A 19,023-nucleotide genomic window follows, 5' to 3' on the forward strand; every position below is an offset into this window, starting at 1 on the left:
TCTTTTGATTATAAAAATATTTTTAAATATTAATTTGATATAATATATTGAGAATAATAATTTTTTAAATATAATCGATCAAAATTGATTAAAAAAATTGATTCAACGGCTTAAAAAGACACTAGACTAGGAATAGTGACAGGTAAAAATAAAAGTGAGTACATAATTTAATAATTTTAAAATTAACTGATTTGATAATTTTAAAAATTTATTTTCGTGATTCCAAAAAATCTGTTTAACAAAGATATTTCTAAGATGAAAAATATAATAAAATTTTATTTTGTTTTTTGTTTAAATAATGAAAATCGAAGAGTTTTTTTGGTCGACCGGGTTCAAGCTGGAATGACTCATTGACTCGGACCTTGACGGTGAGGCGAGGGACGAGGCGGGCCCACCTTATCCTGTGCGTTTCAAACGCCCGCCATTTGTTTGCTTGGGTCTCCTGCGGTGCGAGCGGGAGAGCGAGCGGGAGACCACTCGCCATCAAGCTCAAGAGCGACCTCCGCCTCACCGCAACGATGGGCTAATCTACACCCTTCTCAGATCCGCTGCCGATGCCTTCCGCTGTGTTCTCCTCCGCCTTCTCCCCTCCTGTTCCCTGCGACCTCGTCTGCGCCCTCCGCCGCTGCTCCTTCCACCCGACTACGCTTTCCAGTTCCTTCTCCTCCCGTCGCCGTCGATTCGCCTCTCGAGGTACCCATTCTAGTTGCTTTCCTAGTCTTATGTATGGTTTATTGAAATCATTTTATTTGCTCTCGTTGGTATGCTTCCATTGTGGTTTGAGGAGCTTATTCTGTTTTTAACCTAAAAGTATTAGGCAGAGTATTAACCGCGCGGATTCTCGCAAAGTAAAGACTGAAATTAGAGCTGGAGTAGCAATTGACTCCATTCGTAGGAGGGTTGCACCGTCTGCACTGACCAAATTGTATTATTGAATCTAGAAGTTATTGTGTATTAGAATGCAAATAGAATAGACGCAAACATTCATAGGAGTTAGTTCCTGCTCTTGCACTTTCTTTTACATCAATGGAACTTTCGATGCACTTGCAGGCATGTGTTCCCATATACATTTTCCTTTTTTTTTGTCCCTTTGTTTTTGGGGAAAAAATAGCTGAAGTACTTTTGCTTTGTGCTTGATTCTACTTAGTGTTTTATTTCTTTCTTTATGTTTCAGCTCTATTCTAAGCACTAAATTGTCTAAACAGATTTATCTATGATAATACAGCTGTAGGTGGATCTAAAGAAAGTCAGATATCTTTGGTTGCAAATGAAAGATCTGAATCAGACAGGTTAGTTGATGGCATGGACTTTGGTGAACTATGCAATGAATTTGAGTGCATCAGTAGCCCTCAGGTGGAATCAACAGCAAGACAGCTTGTCAGGGATATACTAGAGCTGCGAGAAGGAAATCGTGCATTGAGTTCTTATTCAGTTTCCGTCAAATATAAGGTAATTGCTTTGAGTTAAGTTGTTTTTTTCCTCACATTCTTATGAATATTGTTTTTTTTTATTTTTTATTTTTTATTATCTTTAGTTGTTTCAACACATGTGACATACATATAGAGGGGAGGCTGTTAGTGGTATTGACTATGACATGTGTTCTCTAAGTTCCTAACTGTGACAAAATAGAAATTGACAAAAAATTTTGGTTAGTTTTATTTATAGGCATCAACTGAAAATTTAAAATGCCCTCCCACATGTAAACATTATGTTTGTCATTGTTTTAAAAGAATACCACATAATTGGCGATTGATGCATTAGAAGCGATGTTGTTGAAATTGACCAATGACAGTGATGCTGAGGTGGAGGCTATGGCGTGGAGGTTTGCCTATGTGGTGGCTGTAGAGGTTGTAGCGAAAGACCATTAAGCTTCTACGCAACGGAATAAATAAAATCTTTTGCCCTCTTTTGTGCAATTAAATAAGCAAGGCAAACCAACCAATTAACTCAGCAATATATCACAGAATAGCAGAAAAACAATGACAGATTTTTTAGCATGGAAAACTCTCAAGACGAGAGGAAAAACCATTGGACCTTTAGGCCACTTAAATCTTCCACTAATAAAATTAATGGGCACCCCAAGTTCTTCTCCAGAAAGCAACTAGAGGCAAATACAAGAGAAGTAGAAAAGAAGTGTGTTATTGGCTCTCCTTGCTCCCCATTCCCGGTGGTGCTATTGAGAACATCAAAGGTCTATGCTGAATGTTTGTGTAGTCCTCCAAGCACCCTTTGATATCATGGGCCACTGTTTGCCTTTCTTAACAAGATGGTGGCTATGGACTTCGTGATCTCCACGCATCGAACAACGCACTACTAAGCAAGACACTATGGGATATCCAATCCAAAACTTATTCACTATGGGTAAGATGGGTGCGCCAACACCACATCAAGGGTACAAATCTTTGGTAATGGAAGGCCAAGGCCTCAGACTCTTCCCTTATTAAACGGCTCGTGGACATACATGATAAAATCTTACAGGGCTTTCATGGACAAGGGGCGGCCAACATGGAGTTCATTGAGTGGTTCGTGATGGAGAAAAATGGGATTGTAATGCTTATGAGTTCTACAAGCCAAAAGGACCGGTGGTGACTTAGTATGGTGGTTTGGAGACCTGATATCTTGCCAAAGCACCGATTTATTGTATGACTACTAGCATATGGGAAACTACATACGATTGATAGAATAACATGTGTTTCGGATAAGTCTTGTGTGCTTTGTCGTGGGCATGAGGAGACGAACATGCACTTGTTCTTGGAGTGTCCCATCACTCATGCTCTATGGGACAAGGTGAAGCGGTGGATAGAGTTTAGACATGATATTCGGATAGTGGAGGAACTCTTCTAGGTTCTTGGGCCGTTGGGCGACACTACTAAGATGGTAAACGTAAAATGAAGGGTCGACACCTTGGCGTCTCAAGTATGATATATATTTTGTGGGAAGCCCACAATCGGTGTCGTTTCGATGGGATTGCGCCCGATGTTGATAGGATGTTTCACAAGATTCAGATACATGTTTATTGCTTTGTGGACATGCATTGAGAGTGAGTAGACGCGGATGACTTGTATCAGTGTGCTATTGTGGTGTGATCGATTGGGGGATGATTGAGGAGTATACCTCATATGTAGAGGTTGTTAACTCCTATTTTATAATTGTATCCGTTTTTACTGATTGAGGTTACAATCTCTTGAAGCTTTTTATACATTTACCTATTAAAAAAAAAAGCAGAGTAATAGAAAAGAGGAGAAACCACAATCCAAATCACTAATCTTGTTACTCAGATTGTCACGCGCAAGGTACCAGAATTCCACAAGAGTAGAAGATTCGCCAATGAAGTATCTGAATTTATTTCTCCCACGTTCTCCCTTTTTTTCTCTCTTCAATTTTTCTTCTTGTATTGTCTGATGATGTAAGTGGTTACTTACATCAAAACCCTATATTTGTTTTTATCACAAATGGGCTTTGGAATAAACGACTTAGAAAAGCCCATCATCCCTCACTAATGTGAGAGGGACCCACAACAATCTCCCCCTCCCGAACACGTGGAGGAGGGCACCTTCATGGCTCCATTCCCGCAACATCACTGCACATCACAAGCTTTTCTTTAGGTAACACCTTAGTCATCATATCCGAACCATTCTCATCAGTATGAATCTTTTCAAGCTGTAGCATTTTTTTCTCTAGCATATCACGTATCTAGTGATATCTCACGTCAATATGTTTTGATCGTGAGTGGAAAGTGGAATTCTTAATGAGATGAATTGTACTTTGACTCTCACAGTATAATGTAAAATTTTCTTGCTCATGGCCCAACTCTTGTAGGAACTTCTTCATCCAAATACTTCTTTGTAAGCTTCTGTAATTGCAATATACTCAACCTCTATAGTTGACAAAGAAAAACATTTCTGTAGTTTAGATTGCCATGAAACTGCTCCCCTGCAAAAGTAATCAACTACTCCGATGTAGACTTTCCTGAATCCAAGTCACTTAAAACCATCCAACACAGGTTTATCATTCCCGAAACACAAGCACACTCTGGAAGTGTCTTTGAGATACCTGAAAATCCATTTAACTACAACCCAATGTTCTTTTCCTGGATTAGAAAGAAACCGACTAATAACACCAACTGCATGAACGATATCTGGCTTTGTACACACCATGACATACATCAAGCTACCCATTGCAGATGTATAAGACATTCATCTCTTGTTTCTCTTTCTCACTTGTAGGATTTTGTTTGGAGCTTAGTTTAAAATGTCAAAAAAGTGGAGAAACAACAGGTTTGGCATTGCTCATATTAAATCTCTCAAGAACTTTTTCTATGTACCTCTCCTGAGATAACCGCAATTTATTTTTCTTCCTATTACGAAAAATGTTCATGCCAAGGATCTGTTTAGCCGGACCTAAATCCTTCATAGAAAAAAATTTGGTGAGCTCTCTTTTGAGTTTATCAATTTTAGCAATATCATGGCCAACAATTAACATACTATCAACATATAGCAAGAGAATTACAAATCACTATAAGAGAATTTCTTTACAAAATCATAGTGGTTAGAGTAGTTTTACCATACCCATTCGCTTCCATAAAAGCATTGAATTTTCTGTACCATTGTCTTGGCGCTTGCTTAAGCCCTTACATACTTTTTCTCATCTTGAAATCTTCATGCCCTTTAGCTCTAAAGCCTTTGGGTTGCTCCATGTAAATTTCTTCCTCCAAATTACCATGGAGGAAAGCCGTCTTCACATCAAGTTGTTCCACCTCCAAATTCAAATTGGTAGCTAATCCCAAAACAACTCTGATTGAACTCAAAATCTCATCAAAGTCAACACCCTGAGTCTGACTAAATTCCTTCACAACTAGTTTGGCCTAGTATCTTGGTTGTAAGCTATTCTCTTTGACTTTGACTTTAATCTGAAAACCCATTATTTTTCAAAGCTCTCTTACCCTTTGGTAACTTCACAAGGTCATAAGTATTGTTCTCATGCAAGGATTTTATTTCATCTTGCTTGGCACTCAACCACTCATCTTTTTTCTCATGTGTCAATACTTCTTGATAATTTTCTGGCCCTTCCCCATCAGCGAGCATCACATACTGACTAATTGGATATCTGGTAGAAGGTTGTTTCACTATGGTAGATTTTCTCAAACCAAGCTCAATTAGTAAATCTGTTGGATTCTCATCAATAAGAGGATCATCTGTCTGAATACTTCTATTATCATCAACAAGCACCGCAGGTGGACGGATCATATCCGAATCAATTAATTCCTCATCGCTAGAATTTGGTTTCTCAGGTTTCTCAAAATCTATTTTCTAAAAACACTGCATCTCTGCTTTGATAGCTTTCTTGTCGACCGGATCCCAAAATTTGTACCCAAACTCCTCATGATTGTACCCAATAAAAATACATTGCTTTGTTTTACTATCAAGTTTAGACCTCTCATCTCTAGGAACATGCACAAATGCCCACCCAAACTCTCAAGTGATGATATGAAACATCTTTCCCTGTCCATACCCTCTGTGGCATATCATGATCCAAAGGAACTGACGGCAAAAGATTTATCAAGTCAACCGCTAATCTCATTGCCTCCCCCCAAAAAGACTTTGGCAATTTTGAATGAGAGAGCATGCAACAAATTTTGTCATTAATAGTGTGGTTCGTTCTCTCTGCAACTCCATTGTACTGAGGAGTTTTTGGCTCTGCCTTCTTAAACTTGATCCCATGAGGTCTACAGTAATCCTCAAACGGCCACCTATACTCGCCGCCATTATTTGAGTGAACACATTTCAATTTCTTATCAGTTTCCCTCTCAGCTGATGCTTGAAAAATCTTAAAATAACTTAGAGCTTGATCTTTAGTTTTCAAAGTATAAGCCCACACTTTTCTGGAATGATCATCAATAAATGTAATATAATAACGAGCACCACCAAGACTTATAGCATCCATATAACAAATAGCAATGTGCACCCAATCTAATACATTAGCTTTTCTGGATGGTGGAAAAGTTTTAAAAGCTACTCTGTTGTTTACCAGCCAAACAATGAGTGCATACCTCCAAATTTGCAGATTTGAGGCCAGGAATAATCTGTTTCTGAGAGAGTTTCTGCATTCCATTCTGGCCCAAGCCGCATATGTGTAGACGAATCATCAACTGCATTCAATTCCCCCCCATAAGTCTTTACCTCCATCAAATAAAGAGAATTGTATTTCTTTCTTAAAGCAACCACCAAAGACCCTTTAGTGAGCTTCCACTTTCCTTCACCAAAGTGGTTATGGTATCCCTAATCATCAAATATACCAGTGGAAATTAAATTCAGACGAATTTTAGGAACACGTCTCATATTTTTCAGACACATTCTACATCCAACATCAATATTTATATGGACATCGCCTATACTTGCAATTCTACACTTTGTATTATTTCCCATTTTCACATTACCAAACTCACCATCATTATAGGTAGAAAACACAACACGGCGAGAAGTAACATGATATGAAGCACCAAAATCAACTACCCACTGAGAGTCCTGACATGTAAGATTAACACTACCACCATTGCATATAATAGTAACATCTCTAGGGATGTAAACGAGCCGAATCGAGCCGAACAATATTAAGCTCGAGCTCGGCTCGTTTAAGTTATATTCGAGTTCGAGCTCGAATTGAACTTTTATCACAAGGCTTGAGCTTGTCTCGTTTTAGAATTACCAAGCTCGCTAACAGTTCGAGCTCGGCTCGTTATTAGCTCGATTATCATATTGTTAACGAGTCGAATTCGTTAATCGAGCTCGGGCTCATTTTATAGCTCATTTTAAGGCTCGTTTTAGAGCTCATTTCACAGGCTTGCTAAGCGAGCTTGAAAACTCATTTGAATAAATATTCAATAAATCTAACAACTAAAATAATATAAACTCAACGCATCATTGAACATCCCAAACTACTACATTAAACTTCCAAACTCAACACATCATTTAACATGTTCGCGAGCCCTTTAATCGAGCCGAGCCCGAGTTCACGAGCCTATACATGAATATGTTCTCGAGCCCTTTAAACGAGCCGAGCTCGAGCCTGAGCTCGCGAGCCTATAAACGAACATCTTCGCGAGCTCACGAGCCAAATATCCTTAAGCTGGAGCTCGGCTCGATAAAACTGTCAAGCTCGAAATCGAGCTCGAGCTCGGCTCGATAAGATAAACGAACAAACTCGAACGAGCTTTTTACCAAATCGAGCTCCGAATAGCTCACGAACTGTTTGGTTCATTTACATCCCTAAACATCTCCATCTGCAGTCGCTGCAGTATTGGCTTCATCTTTTTGTCCTTCACCTCTCTGTTTTTGCTTTTGTTCTCTTTTCCATTTTCTACATTGAGCTTGTTTGTGTCCTGGTGCATCACAATAATAACATTTGGAACCATTCCTTGTATGGAACTTTCCTCGTGATCTGTCATTATTATCATGACTCCTCGGGTTTCTACTCTTACTCCTACACCATTTATCATGACTCTTGGGTATTGATGAGTAACAATGAGTAGTAATATCAGTTACCATGAAATCAACAATCAGGGATTTCAACATTCAACAAACACAACAATATTACCTTAAACTCATTTGACTTCTTAATTGATATGTTTGGTATATCAAACAATGACCAAGTTACATGAAATGATTCCAATCATGTTTATGCACTTACTAATCAAAGCAAGAAAAACAATGTTCATAATTCTTAAAACTGTTGCTCAGCATACAACCAATGTAGAGAATATCATAAGATTCAGACATAATCAAGATAATTTTATATAGTTATGTGCTACTTTTGAACACTGGTAACTTGTCAGACCAATCTCCATATATGATCCTAATAAAACACATGAGGATCCTTGTAATTTGCGTTCCATCACATGAGGTAATTTGAAACACCTTGACAACTTAGATCACTTAGAAAATACAATCAAGTAGGATAATGGAGATTTTAGTTGCAAAAAGAATCCTTTTGAGATAATATAATACTGAACAATATTTTAAGCTCATGTGGCACTGAAAAATACTTTAAGCTCATGATTTTTCACATCCTATAAAATGGGTCTGCTTATGGATTTACTACTGAGGTAAGTGGTTGTTCTTGTGGGTGAATGTCAAGGTTTATGTTTGTGTTAGAGCATTTTTGCTTGAACTTTGTTTTCTTTTAATGCCAAGGTGTTGTGAGACATTATGTGTACTTTTCCAAGACTACTAAAAACATCCATTTTTGGCTATCAGTTGCTAGTTATTCAGTTTTCTTAGGTACAGAATCTCATTACTCTGGACACTTTAGAAAGTATAAGTAGTTTTGTAGGATTACCCTAACTGAGTCGATCAGAAGTCTGATACAAGATTTCCTGATTTTTATTCTACAAAAGAGAAATAAGAGAAAGATCAGCTGCCTGCGACCTAGTGTGATTAGTGAACAACAATTGCTGTAAGATTGTGAGATATGCCCCTGGTTGCTTGTTCCTTTTCACCAAAAAGCTATTTCATTTTCATGCGTAGGAATCATGGTGTATGCTTCATATTGACTGCAGGATCCAATTAGGAGCTTTGTTGGGCGTGAAAAATACAACAGACCTCTCTGGGCAATTGATGCACTGGAAAATCCATCAGTAGTAAGAGCTTGCAATGCTATTTCTTTTTGTCTACATCATGTTTTATGCTATTTTATTTGCTATTTCTAAAATACAGTGGAGAAGTTGATTAATATTCAAAAAGAAAAACCCCTGACAATTTTTGATGATGAGGTTATGCATTTCTTGTGAGGGTAAGATAATATATTTGATGACACAATTGGAGAAAGAGGGAATTAATGAGCCAAAAATGAAATGATGTTAGCTCAGTAGGATATCCCTGCTCCATCCTGAGATATCAAATGTTTGTGTTATTCTTATTCTGTCGAATTATATCGACGCCTTTATGGTAAGATATCATAATTCCACTTCTCGCACTGACCTGAATAGGCTGAAAAATTTTATTATCTAGAAGACCCATGACCGATACAAGCAGTTTTTGTAACTACCTTATGAACATTTCTACTACGAATGTCATTATTTTCCAATTTTTACAACTACCCTTAATTTGATCAACACAAAGACTTGAGATTTGTCCTGGTTCTTCGGCTACTTGAAATTGGTTGATTTCATATCTTTAAGTTCACCATGAATGTAGGTTGAAAATGAGTTGCCAAATAATCAAAGCAATAGCAATATCAAATATGATATCATAACAGAAACACAGCAAACATAAATTCCAAAGACTATCTGAAACTGACATGATACGATGCGATTATGAAAATGTGAAATGACTTGATGTATTTATCAAATAAATAATGTTTTCGTAACCTTAACTTATTGTGGACCCCAAATGACTTGCGACACAAGTCCAATTATCAATCCCTGCCAGTAATAGATCTGTTGTTTAAGCGAGTTATGGTAACTAATTCAGTATTTTTTATTTTAAATTCAACTTAATCAGGAATATGTTGAACTCCTAAATCTGGGTGTATGAATTGCCTCTCTAGTAACCTGCTATTTGCTGCTCTAATGTTGCATCTATGAAACTTTACACTTTGTCGTGCATTTGTCAATATCACCATTCAATATTGCATACAATCAATTTCAAAGCACATTTATGAACATTATGATTGTTGGAAAATTGCAACTATAGAGCATCTAATTTTGGCTCATTTGCCAGGCAGTGCAGGAAATGGTAATGCTATCAACAAGTGTTCTGAGCATAAAATGGGCTCTCAAAGGGAAGCCTAAGAACCCTGCCATTGCAGGCTTAGGGGGATTCCTGAAAATTCAAGTTCATTCTCTCTTCACCTTAAACCAAATAAGCGGTCAAGTTATCGAACATGAAGAATCATGGGATCTGTCTCAATCATCACCTCTTGCTCAGGCATATTTTTGGGTTTCTCGGAGACTTTTCTCAACAATTGAATCTGTTAAAGACACAGTTGATGCTGTTAAGAGTACAACCACACGTCTATCAACTCAAAAGGATAACTTGGAGAGCTACCCAGACCCCTCATTTGATCCAACAAAGGTAACAATAAATCTGATATCTATTTGATAAGTATTAGGACATTACTATGGTAAGTCTAAGATACCTGATTTTAACAGTTGAACATGTTTAAGTCACTCTTATTTCTTTATTTGTTTCCTTGCAAAACTGAAACATACCAGCTCAGAGTTTTGAAAGCATAAAGATTGACATGAGATACCATTTATCTAATCTCTCATATCACCAGAATAGAAAGGAAAAAAAAGAGTTATGTTCTTTTAATATGAGTTATTGTTGTTGTATATGTCTACGGTGATCAGAAAATTAGCTTTAGATATTCATATCACTGACACTTGTGCCTTCTTTCTTCAGTTCTTTCAGAGGGAAGGTGACTTGCAGAGAGATGTTTATCAGATTGCTCTTTTCTTAGCCGTGGCATACTTCGTTGTACAGTTCCTGAGAACAACTCTTTGAAATCGATACTCCACCAAAATTTTGTAAATTCAAAATGTACAAATGGGTATGTATTCCTAAATATGAAACCTTCTTCTGTGCTACATATGAATAATAGTAGCTTGCTTGAAGATGTGTTGCGGAGCAGTAGAACGAACAAAGCCTTTGCATAGAGGTGAATCAGAAAACTTGATTGTTGCCTCGAACCTCAAGCTCCCCTTTTATAAGCATGGGTCGATCGACCGATAAACTCATCAGTCGACTGATCCGTTCGGTCGACCGAACCTTTTATCGGTCGACTGAACCTCCTATCGATCGATTGAACCTTATGCTTTTTTTCATTGCTGAGATCCTCTCCAGTTGTTTATCTCAATCTACTTGCCAAATATTGATCATCTAGACCTGTTTGGACTTTGCCGTTTAGCATTTGATCGGCTCATCAGGACTTTCCCTCGATATTCAGCCCTCCAGATCTTTTGAGCTTCCTTGCCATGTGTCAGGTCCTCTTGACCCACTTGAGCTTCCTGCCTGGCTTCTACGATCTACTAAGAATTTTCTTGCCTAGCTATGACTAGAGCTTTCAGTGGTTGAGTAAACAGTTTGCACACTTAGTCAACTTGTTAGATTACAACAAGACTTAACTTAAATCTTTGATAACATCAAAATTTAAGTTCGATTTTAGTGCACCCTGCACCAACACCGGATTGCACTGAACGAAGTTGACTCGTATGTGAGCACGACCTGCGTGCGTCGAATGCCGGATTGGTTGGGGCAAAATTTGTCCAAGTGGAACAACTAATATTTTGTCAGAAAAATCTTTTTACTGCTTATATTTAATTGTGTAACGGATGTATTAAATTAAGGATTAATGTAGAATATAAACGATCGAGTGAAAAGTGGGTGTTTCATTGCTCGACGAATAATGATCATTAATCGATTATTAATGCTGCCCATTGGTCTAAGCTCTTATATAAGGAGGCTGCGATCACAGACAATACACACACAAGCAGAAATTCTCTACCTTCGTTCCCCTTCTCCTTTGTCGTGCATCTCTTACTCGGCGGATTATTCGTGGAAGCAGTCGGGTACCTCTCAGTTCGTCGTGACCACTAGTACTTGATGCGTATCATGGTTATGTTGGTTGGTCCTAGGAAGATCGTACCGGTTCCGTTGTACAAAAATTTTGTACAAGTGTCGAACCTTTTCTAAACAACCTATTGTGTTCTTTAGAAATTAAATTAGGAATCGCAAACGGAACTTAACATTATTGATTCCAAATTTAACTTATCTGTTCTTGATGATTTAGATTTGGATCGCAAGCGAAACTTAATACTATTAATCCAAATCCACCTATGTTATAAAGTTAATTAAATATTTATTTCTAAAATCGGCTCCCAGGTCAAACATGGCGAGGCACTAGGCCTTCTTGGGTATAGAATCATCCACCACTGCCTCGAGAAAGCTTTTAATAGAAATTCAATATTTAATTTCCTAAAATAACATTAGGTTTAACCGAAAAGAACAATCGAATCACAAATTCGAAAAACTAAAAAAAAAACACAACTTCGAAATAAATCCGAAATTCTAGAATCATATGACTCTTGTGTTTGAAATTCTAACAAAGAAGAACTAGTATGATGCGGAAAATAATTACTAGTTATTCCTCTTCTTTGTATGCTAATAACCTCGAGATCTTCTGCCGTATTCCTCGCCTCCTCTTGGACGTCGTGTGAGCGACGATCCTCCAAGATGAACACCACCCAAAGCTCCTCCTCCTTCTCTAGTATTCGGCCACCACCACCACCAAGGAACAAAAGAGAGCAAGGGGAAAAGAAAAAAGAGAGGGGCCGACCACAATGAAGAACTCCAACAAGAGAATAAGAATTGATAATACATGAAGCCTCCCCTCTCCTTCTTTAATATTACTTGCCCAAGGCAAATAAGGAAAATATTTTTACAAAAAATTAAAATCTTCATCTTGTTTTTCCTTTTCCCCTTTTATTTTTCCTTTTCCTTCCTCTTGATTGATTCAATCATCAATCATTGATTAAATTGATTGGCCGACCCCTTGCTTGGGCACCAAGCAAGGGTGGCCCGCCCTAAGAGGAAAGAAATAAAATCTTTTGTAAAAATTTTATAAGCAAAGTAGAAAAGCTCTTATAAAATTTTACAAACTCTCTTTTAATTTCCTAACACGGAGGTTAAAAAAGGAAAGTTTTAAAAATTAAAACCAAGTTTTAAAATTTAAAACTTCTCTTCTAAAATTTCCTTTTTTAACATGGTTACAAAATAGAAAGTTTCAAATTTAAAACTTCTCTTCCTTTTTTTCTAAAAACTATGAGGATGGTTAAAAAAAGAAAGTTTTAAAACTTTTAAACTTTCTTTTAAACCATGTGGCCTAATTCAAATAAGGAAAGTTTTATATTTTAAAATCTCTCATTTAAAACTTGTAGATATCTACAAAGAGAAGATTTTAAAAATTCAAAACACCCTTCCTAGTTTGAATTTTATTGGCCGACCCCTTCTTGCTTGGGTACCAAGCAAAGGGTCGACCCCCTTTGAGAAGTAAGTGGCCGACCCCTATGGCTTGGTCACCAAGCCATGGGCCGACCCCCTCTTGAACACCAAGATGAGCTTTTCATGAGTGGATTTAAGGCTTCATTGAGGCTACGACAGGGGCTTAGAGGAGAAATTAGTTTTGACCTTCCGACGAGCTTGAGTATCCCGTGTTTGCCCCGAACACACAACTCAAGTTCATCAATAATAACTCATTCAACTAGAGAGTTATTATTGCACCACCGCACCAATCCCAAATTACATTATGGGCCCCTTCTTATTATGAGTGTGTTAGTCTCCTTGTGTTTAAGATATCGAATGTCCATTTATTTAATTGAGTTACTGACAACTCACTTTAATTAATGTCTTAGTCCAAGAGTAGTACCACTCAATCTTATTGACATGTCGGACTAAGTCCACCTGCACCGGCATTCTAGCATCCGTTTCGTACGTAGCTCTGTTGCTCATTTAGTGGTTCTTTCTATAACGGTTTAACCTAGGGTTTGTATTACTGTTATGGCCATGTTAGAATAAGAGCATAGTCGTTATTACAGAATATAAGAGTTGTTTTTCTGTGTGTGGGTATACGGTAGTTAGGTTCGCAATGGCTACAAAAGAGGCATTGACCAGTGTGAGTGCCGAGCGACCAAGTTATCCAAGTTATGTCAACAGAGGAAGAACTAAAAGAATGAACTGGAAAAGTACCATTTGTCACTTCAGAAAATTTATTTCTTTGGTTCAACCGACTGTAGAACAAGAACAGAAGATTCGAGGCACACCTTTTTCGTGGATCCTCGACCTCCCTAATAGTGCTTTTGTAAGAGCTCAGGTCCAAAATATGTTTGATAATTGGGATCAGCTGGAAAAAAACTTTATCTTCCATGGGAAGATACTCAAATTTACAAAGGTAGACGTGAGACTGATTCTTGGCCTACCCGACAATGGAGAGATAGTTCGTCTCGATTTAAATGAGGCTTCCAGCGCACTGTACAAGGAGTTTTTTCAAGATTCGGATTGTTTTGCCAAACATTTGGAGAAACTGATTAGGAAGTTGAGATCAAATGACAAGTTGTACTGTCAGCTGTATATCCTGTATTTTTTTGCAACTGTTCTGTTTTGTGGTAGCAGTAGTGTTCTCAGAATACCTGTGCACTCCCTAATTGACTGTGTAGATGATTTTGACAACTTAGCTAGGTTTAACTGGTGCAATGCAGTATACAGTTTCATGGCTCCTCAATTAGACGCCATTGGCTTGGAGCTTACATTAAGACCAAAACCACAGGAAGTTGATGCAACGCCCAAGGCCCCCTTGCTCAAGGGATTTCCAAATATTTTGGCTGTAAGTCCGATTACATATATATCACGAAATTTGTAATGAATATGAATTATTTTTATAATCATATTGTAGGTATGAGTGTGTGAGCACATCAACATTATTGCTCCAGACCATCCTGAAAAATTTCCTAGAATACTACGGTGGAGGTGGCCTAACTATCATGTTGATAGACCGTGTAACTGCAGATAAAATTTTAGTAGATTTAATTCCAACAGAATCAGAGTTGGATTTACTACCAAACTGGGCTCAGCCAAGTGAGGCTCTTGAGTTGGTTGGCGAAGGATCTTTACAGCAACCCGAAGAAGGTCTACTGTAGTGTGACGATACGGTAGATTGTAGTCAGTGCAAGGAAAAGGGAGAAAAAATTGAAAGTTTAAAGCAAGAATTACATAAAGCTACTAAAAGTTTAGAGGAAGCTAATAAAAACGTGGCAACGGTCATAGAAGAAAAGGATAATCTCTTAACAGCAAAGGATATTATGATTGCTGAGATGAATTCTATGCTTAAAAAAAAGGATCTACAAATAATTGAACTGCGTAAGCAACGGGATAAGAGTGGAACCAAGGCTAAGACTATCAATGATGACGTGGATAAAAGAATTTTAAATGTAAAAGACAAAATTATCGCCGATGCCGAAAATAAGATTAAAAAGCTCCAAGAAATTATACAAAGCAAGGTATCAAGGGAGCCAAGAGCATCAGAAGGCATAGACCCTAATCTGCCTACACTACCAGCTAATTTTCATGTAGGCCCCAAGAGAAAGAGAACTCAGAGAAGTTTGATATCCGAATGTATAAAAAAAAAAGAGGCAAACAGATTGTTCAGGTTGTCGAACCAGATACTCCTGCACCATCAAAGATCGAAGGTACAAGTTCATCACAAATAGAAAAAAATTGTGTTGAACTTAACAAGGTGAAGACCAAAATATTGAAGGTACGATCGAGAGTAGGTAATTCGTTATTTTATAATCCTTAATGACATAGTAGTATTGTAATTATCTCAGCAAGCGAAGACATTTTTTAAGAAGAGTACAGATGGTGTGATAGCCGATGCATTATTGAAGCTCAGTTAGTTAAGGTATGATCATTTGGTAGCGTAAATACTTCAACCACATGTCAACGAAGGATTATTAATGGAGTTTAATAATATTTATTATACTTTTATTTTATTTGGTTAATTACATTGTCTGTATCCTCGTGTGCAGGGTGACTGTGCATCCAATATGGAGGAATGATACTTTCTCTTTAGATATGCAATCTTTTATGACAATATTTGATTGGACGTACTACACCAATGGGGATTGCATAAATGTTTATTGGACTATTCTTGCTAATGAAGCAAAAAACTGTAACTCACCGTACCACCCATCCATATTTTGTGGGGTTGGATTTCGAGTATGTCCCTTATCTCATTGTAAACTGTTTATAATATATATTGGATGCAATCAACTCATTAGCTATCTTGTTTGCATAGGACTTGTTTGGAATGATGCACGTGGATGCATTGAAACAAAGTACAAAAACTGATGAGGACAAGACCATTAGATATATTTTCTGTCCTCTAAATAACCAAGATGATCATTGGCATCTAATGGTCATGGACATGGAGGAAGGTCAAATAATTCATTATAACTCTCTTGGCACCATAGAAAATTACACTGCTGTTTTTGATTAAACTGTAAGTATCAAATTTCTTATATCAAATAATCCTTGGTTATGTATTAATTACTATTGTTTGTATATTGTAGGTGTTGTTTTTTAAGAAGTTAAACTGGTCATACTATCACATACGGTATAAAGGCTTAGCACCTTTCTCCGGGAGAGAGTATAAAATGATTCAAGTTAATGGCCCCACACAAAGCAAATCGTAAGTACCATCATATTTGGAGTGTGCTTATTTTATGATGGATTGGGCTTTTGTTTTGTAGGTTGGATTGTACTTTCTTTATGATGTGCTATGCAGAGAGTTTGATGTTTCAGAGATCTGCAGACTTTATACAAGTTGATATGAGACCTTTTAGATTTAGACTTGGACATAAGATCATGTCTGACAAAAACTTTAAACTATAGACACTGAAAAATTGTAATAGACTATTCTTGTAATGACTTACTGATTGTGTAAATTAAAACTATGGTGAATCAAATTATTTTATTTTATTTTATTTTTTGATAAGGGGGAGAGAGAATCAAGTTTTTTGATACGAGATATGAAACCATACCAGGCCCACGTTGGGCCTGATATGCTCTCACATATTTTAGTTTATTGATTGTGGCTGATTTCATATTATTTTTTCAACACTTACTACCACACATATATAGCTTTAAATCATGATTTTCTAGCACCTTTGGAGTCTTTGAAATTCCAGAATCTCACTCGAACTTAAATGGGCCAAATCAGAGGTGTTTAGGTCCATCAGTGGGTTTTGGGCCCTCCCCTACTTGGATTTACCTGAAATCAAGTTCCCTGTGAAGGTATGGATGGGGAGATGGTATATATGGTGTCACAATGAATTTATACCCCCTGTATTAGAAGTTATTGCTCCATGCCAGTTGGCACAGAACCCACTCCCACTGATGGCCATGTTGTAGACTTAAACCCTATGGTAGCACCTTCAAATGTTATTTTATTTTATTTTATTTATAAGGACCATGGTAGCACGTGTTGAGTTTATAGAAGGGGGAGATAGAATCAAGTTTTAAGAAACGATTTAATATCAGGCTCCACATTGGGCCTGATATGCGCTCATATCAGGCCCACGTTGGGCCTGATATGCTCTTATATCAGGCCCATGGTGGGCCTGATATGCTCTCATATAAGGCCTAACGGTGGCTGCATTTTTTTTTCAACACTTGTACCACACATATATAGGTTTAAATCATGATTTTCTAGCACCTTTAAAGTCCTTGAAATTCCAGAATCTCACTCGAACTGAAATGGGTCAAATAAGAGGTGTTTAGGTCCATCAGTGGGTTTTGACCAAACCTACTGATGGCCCTCCCCTACTTGGATTTACCTAAAATCAAGTTCCTTGTGAAGGTTTGGGTGGGGAGATGATATATATGGTGTCACAATGAATTTATACAACCTGGAAACAAAATTATGGCTCCGTGCCAGTTGGGCCTGATATGCTCTCATATCAGGCCCAACGATGGCTGAATTTTTTTTTTCAACACTTGTACCACACATATATATCTTTAAATCATGATTTTCTAGCACCTTTGGAGTCCTTGAAATTCCAGAATCCCACTCGAACTGAAATGGGTCAAATCAGAGATGTTTAGGTCCATCAGAGGGTTTTGACCAAAACCCACTAATAGCCCTCCCCTACTTAGATTTACCTGAAATCAATTTCCCTGTGAAGGTATGGGTGGGGAGATGGTATATATGGTGTTACAATGAATTTATACAACCTGGAAACGAAGTTATGGCTCCGTGCCAGTTGGGTCTGATATGCTCTCATATCAAGCCCAACGGTGGCTGATTTTTTTTTTCAACACTTCCCACCACACATATATAGCTTTAAATCATGATTTTCTAACACCTTTGGAGTCCTTGCAATTCCAGAATCCCACTCGAACTGAAATGGATAATCAGAGGTGTGTAGGTCCATCAGTGGATTTTGACCAAACCCCACTGATGGCCCTCCCCTTCTTGTATTTACCTGAAATCAAGTTCCCTGTGAAGGTATGGGTGGGGAGATGCTATATATGGTGTAACAACGAATTTATACAACCTGGAAATGAAGTTATGGTTCCGTGCCAATTGAGCCTGATATGCTCTCATATCAGGCCCAACGGTGGCTGAATTTTTTTTTCCAACACTTCCTACCACACATATATAGCTTTAAATCATGATTTGCTAGCACCGTTGGAGTTCTTGAAATTTCAGAATCCCACTCGAACTGAAATGGGTCAAATCAGAGGTGTGTAGGTCCATCAGTGGGTTTTGACCAAAACCCACTGATGGTCGTCTCCTACTTGGATTTAACTGGAATCAAGTTCCCTGTGAAGGTATGGGCGGGGAGATGATATATATGGTGTCACGAAGAATTTATACAACCTGGAAACGAAGTTATGACTCCTTGCCAGTTAGGCCTGATATGCTCTCATATCAGGCCCAACGGTGTCTGATTTTTTTTTTTCAACACTTCCTACCACCCATATATAGCTTTAAATCATGATTTTCTAGCACCCTTGGAGTCCTTGCAATTCCAGAATCTCACTTGAACTGAAATGGATCAAATCAGAGGTGTGTAGGTCCATCAGTGGGGTTTGACCAAAACCCACTGATGACCCTCCCCTACTTGGATTTACCTGTAATCAAGTTCCCTGTGAAGGTCTGGGTGGGGAGATGGTATATATGGTGTCATAACGAATTTATATACCTTGGAAACTAAGTTATGGCTCCGTGCCAGTTGGGTCTGATATACTCTCATATCAGGCCCAACAGTGCCTGAATTTTTTTTTCAACACTTCTTGACTATGTTTTAGGTAATTTATAGTTTGAAAAAAATAGCAGACTTTGAAATCCACGACAAAAGAGAGATGTTCAATTGAAATGCAAAGTTACACACGTTGGACCCGATATTGTACCACATCAGGCCCAAAGGGAGGCTAGATTTTTTTCTCCACGTACTATTACCCATAGAGA

At 37.8% G+C, this 19,023-nt stretch overlaps 1 protein-coding gene and 1 long non-coding RNA gene across 2 annotated transcripts; both read left to right on the forward strand.

The window, feature by feature from the left end:
• Positions 1-433: 433 nt before the first annotated feature.
• Positions 434-10,612, forward strand: LOC122046437. Its single transcript, XM_042607139.1, has 5 exons — positions 434-693; positions 1,226-1,449; positions 8,555-8,635; positions 9,717-10,070; positions 10,401-10,612. The coding sequence occupies exons 1-5, from the start codon at positions 555-557 to the stop codon at positions 10,500-10,502; spliced, it is 900 nt and encodes a 299-aa protein (XP_042463073.1). The 5' UTR covers positions 434-554; the 3' UTR covers positions 10,503-10,612.
• Positions 10,613-15,328: 4,716 nt separating this feature from the next.
• LOC122049307 lies at positions 15,329-16,043 on the forward strand. The gene is made up of 3 exons (XR_006130917.1): positions 15,329-15,450; positions 15,578-15,767; positions 15,847-16,043. It is a non-coding gene; the product is annotated as an uncharacterized LOC122049307 (long non-coding RNA).
• The last annotated feature ends 2,980 nt before the right edge of the window (positions 16,044-19,023 follow it).

The sequence above is a fragment of the Zingiber officinale genome, chromosome 2B, assembly GCF_018446385.1.
Source record: "Zingiber officinale cultivar Zhangliang chromosome 2B, Zo_v1.1, whole genome shotgun sequence".
Classification (NCBI taxonomy): domain Eukaryota; kingdom Viridiplantae; phylum Streptophyta; class Magnoliopsida; order Zingiberales; family Zingiberaceae; genus Zingiber; species Zingiber officinale.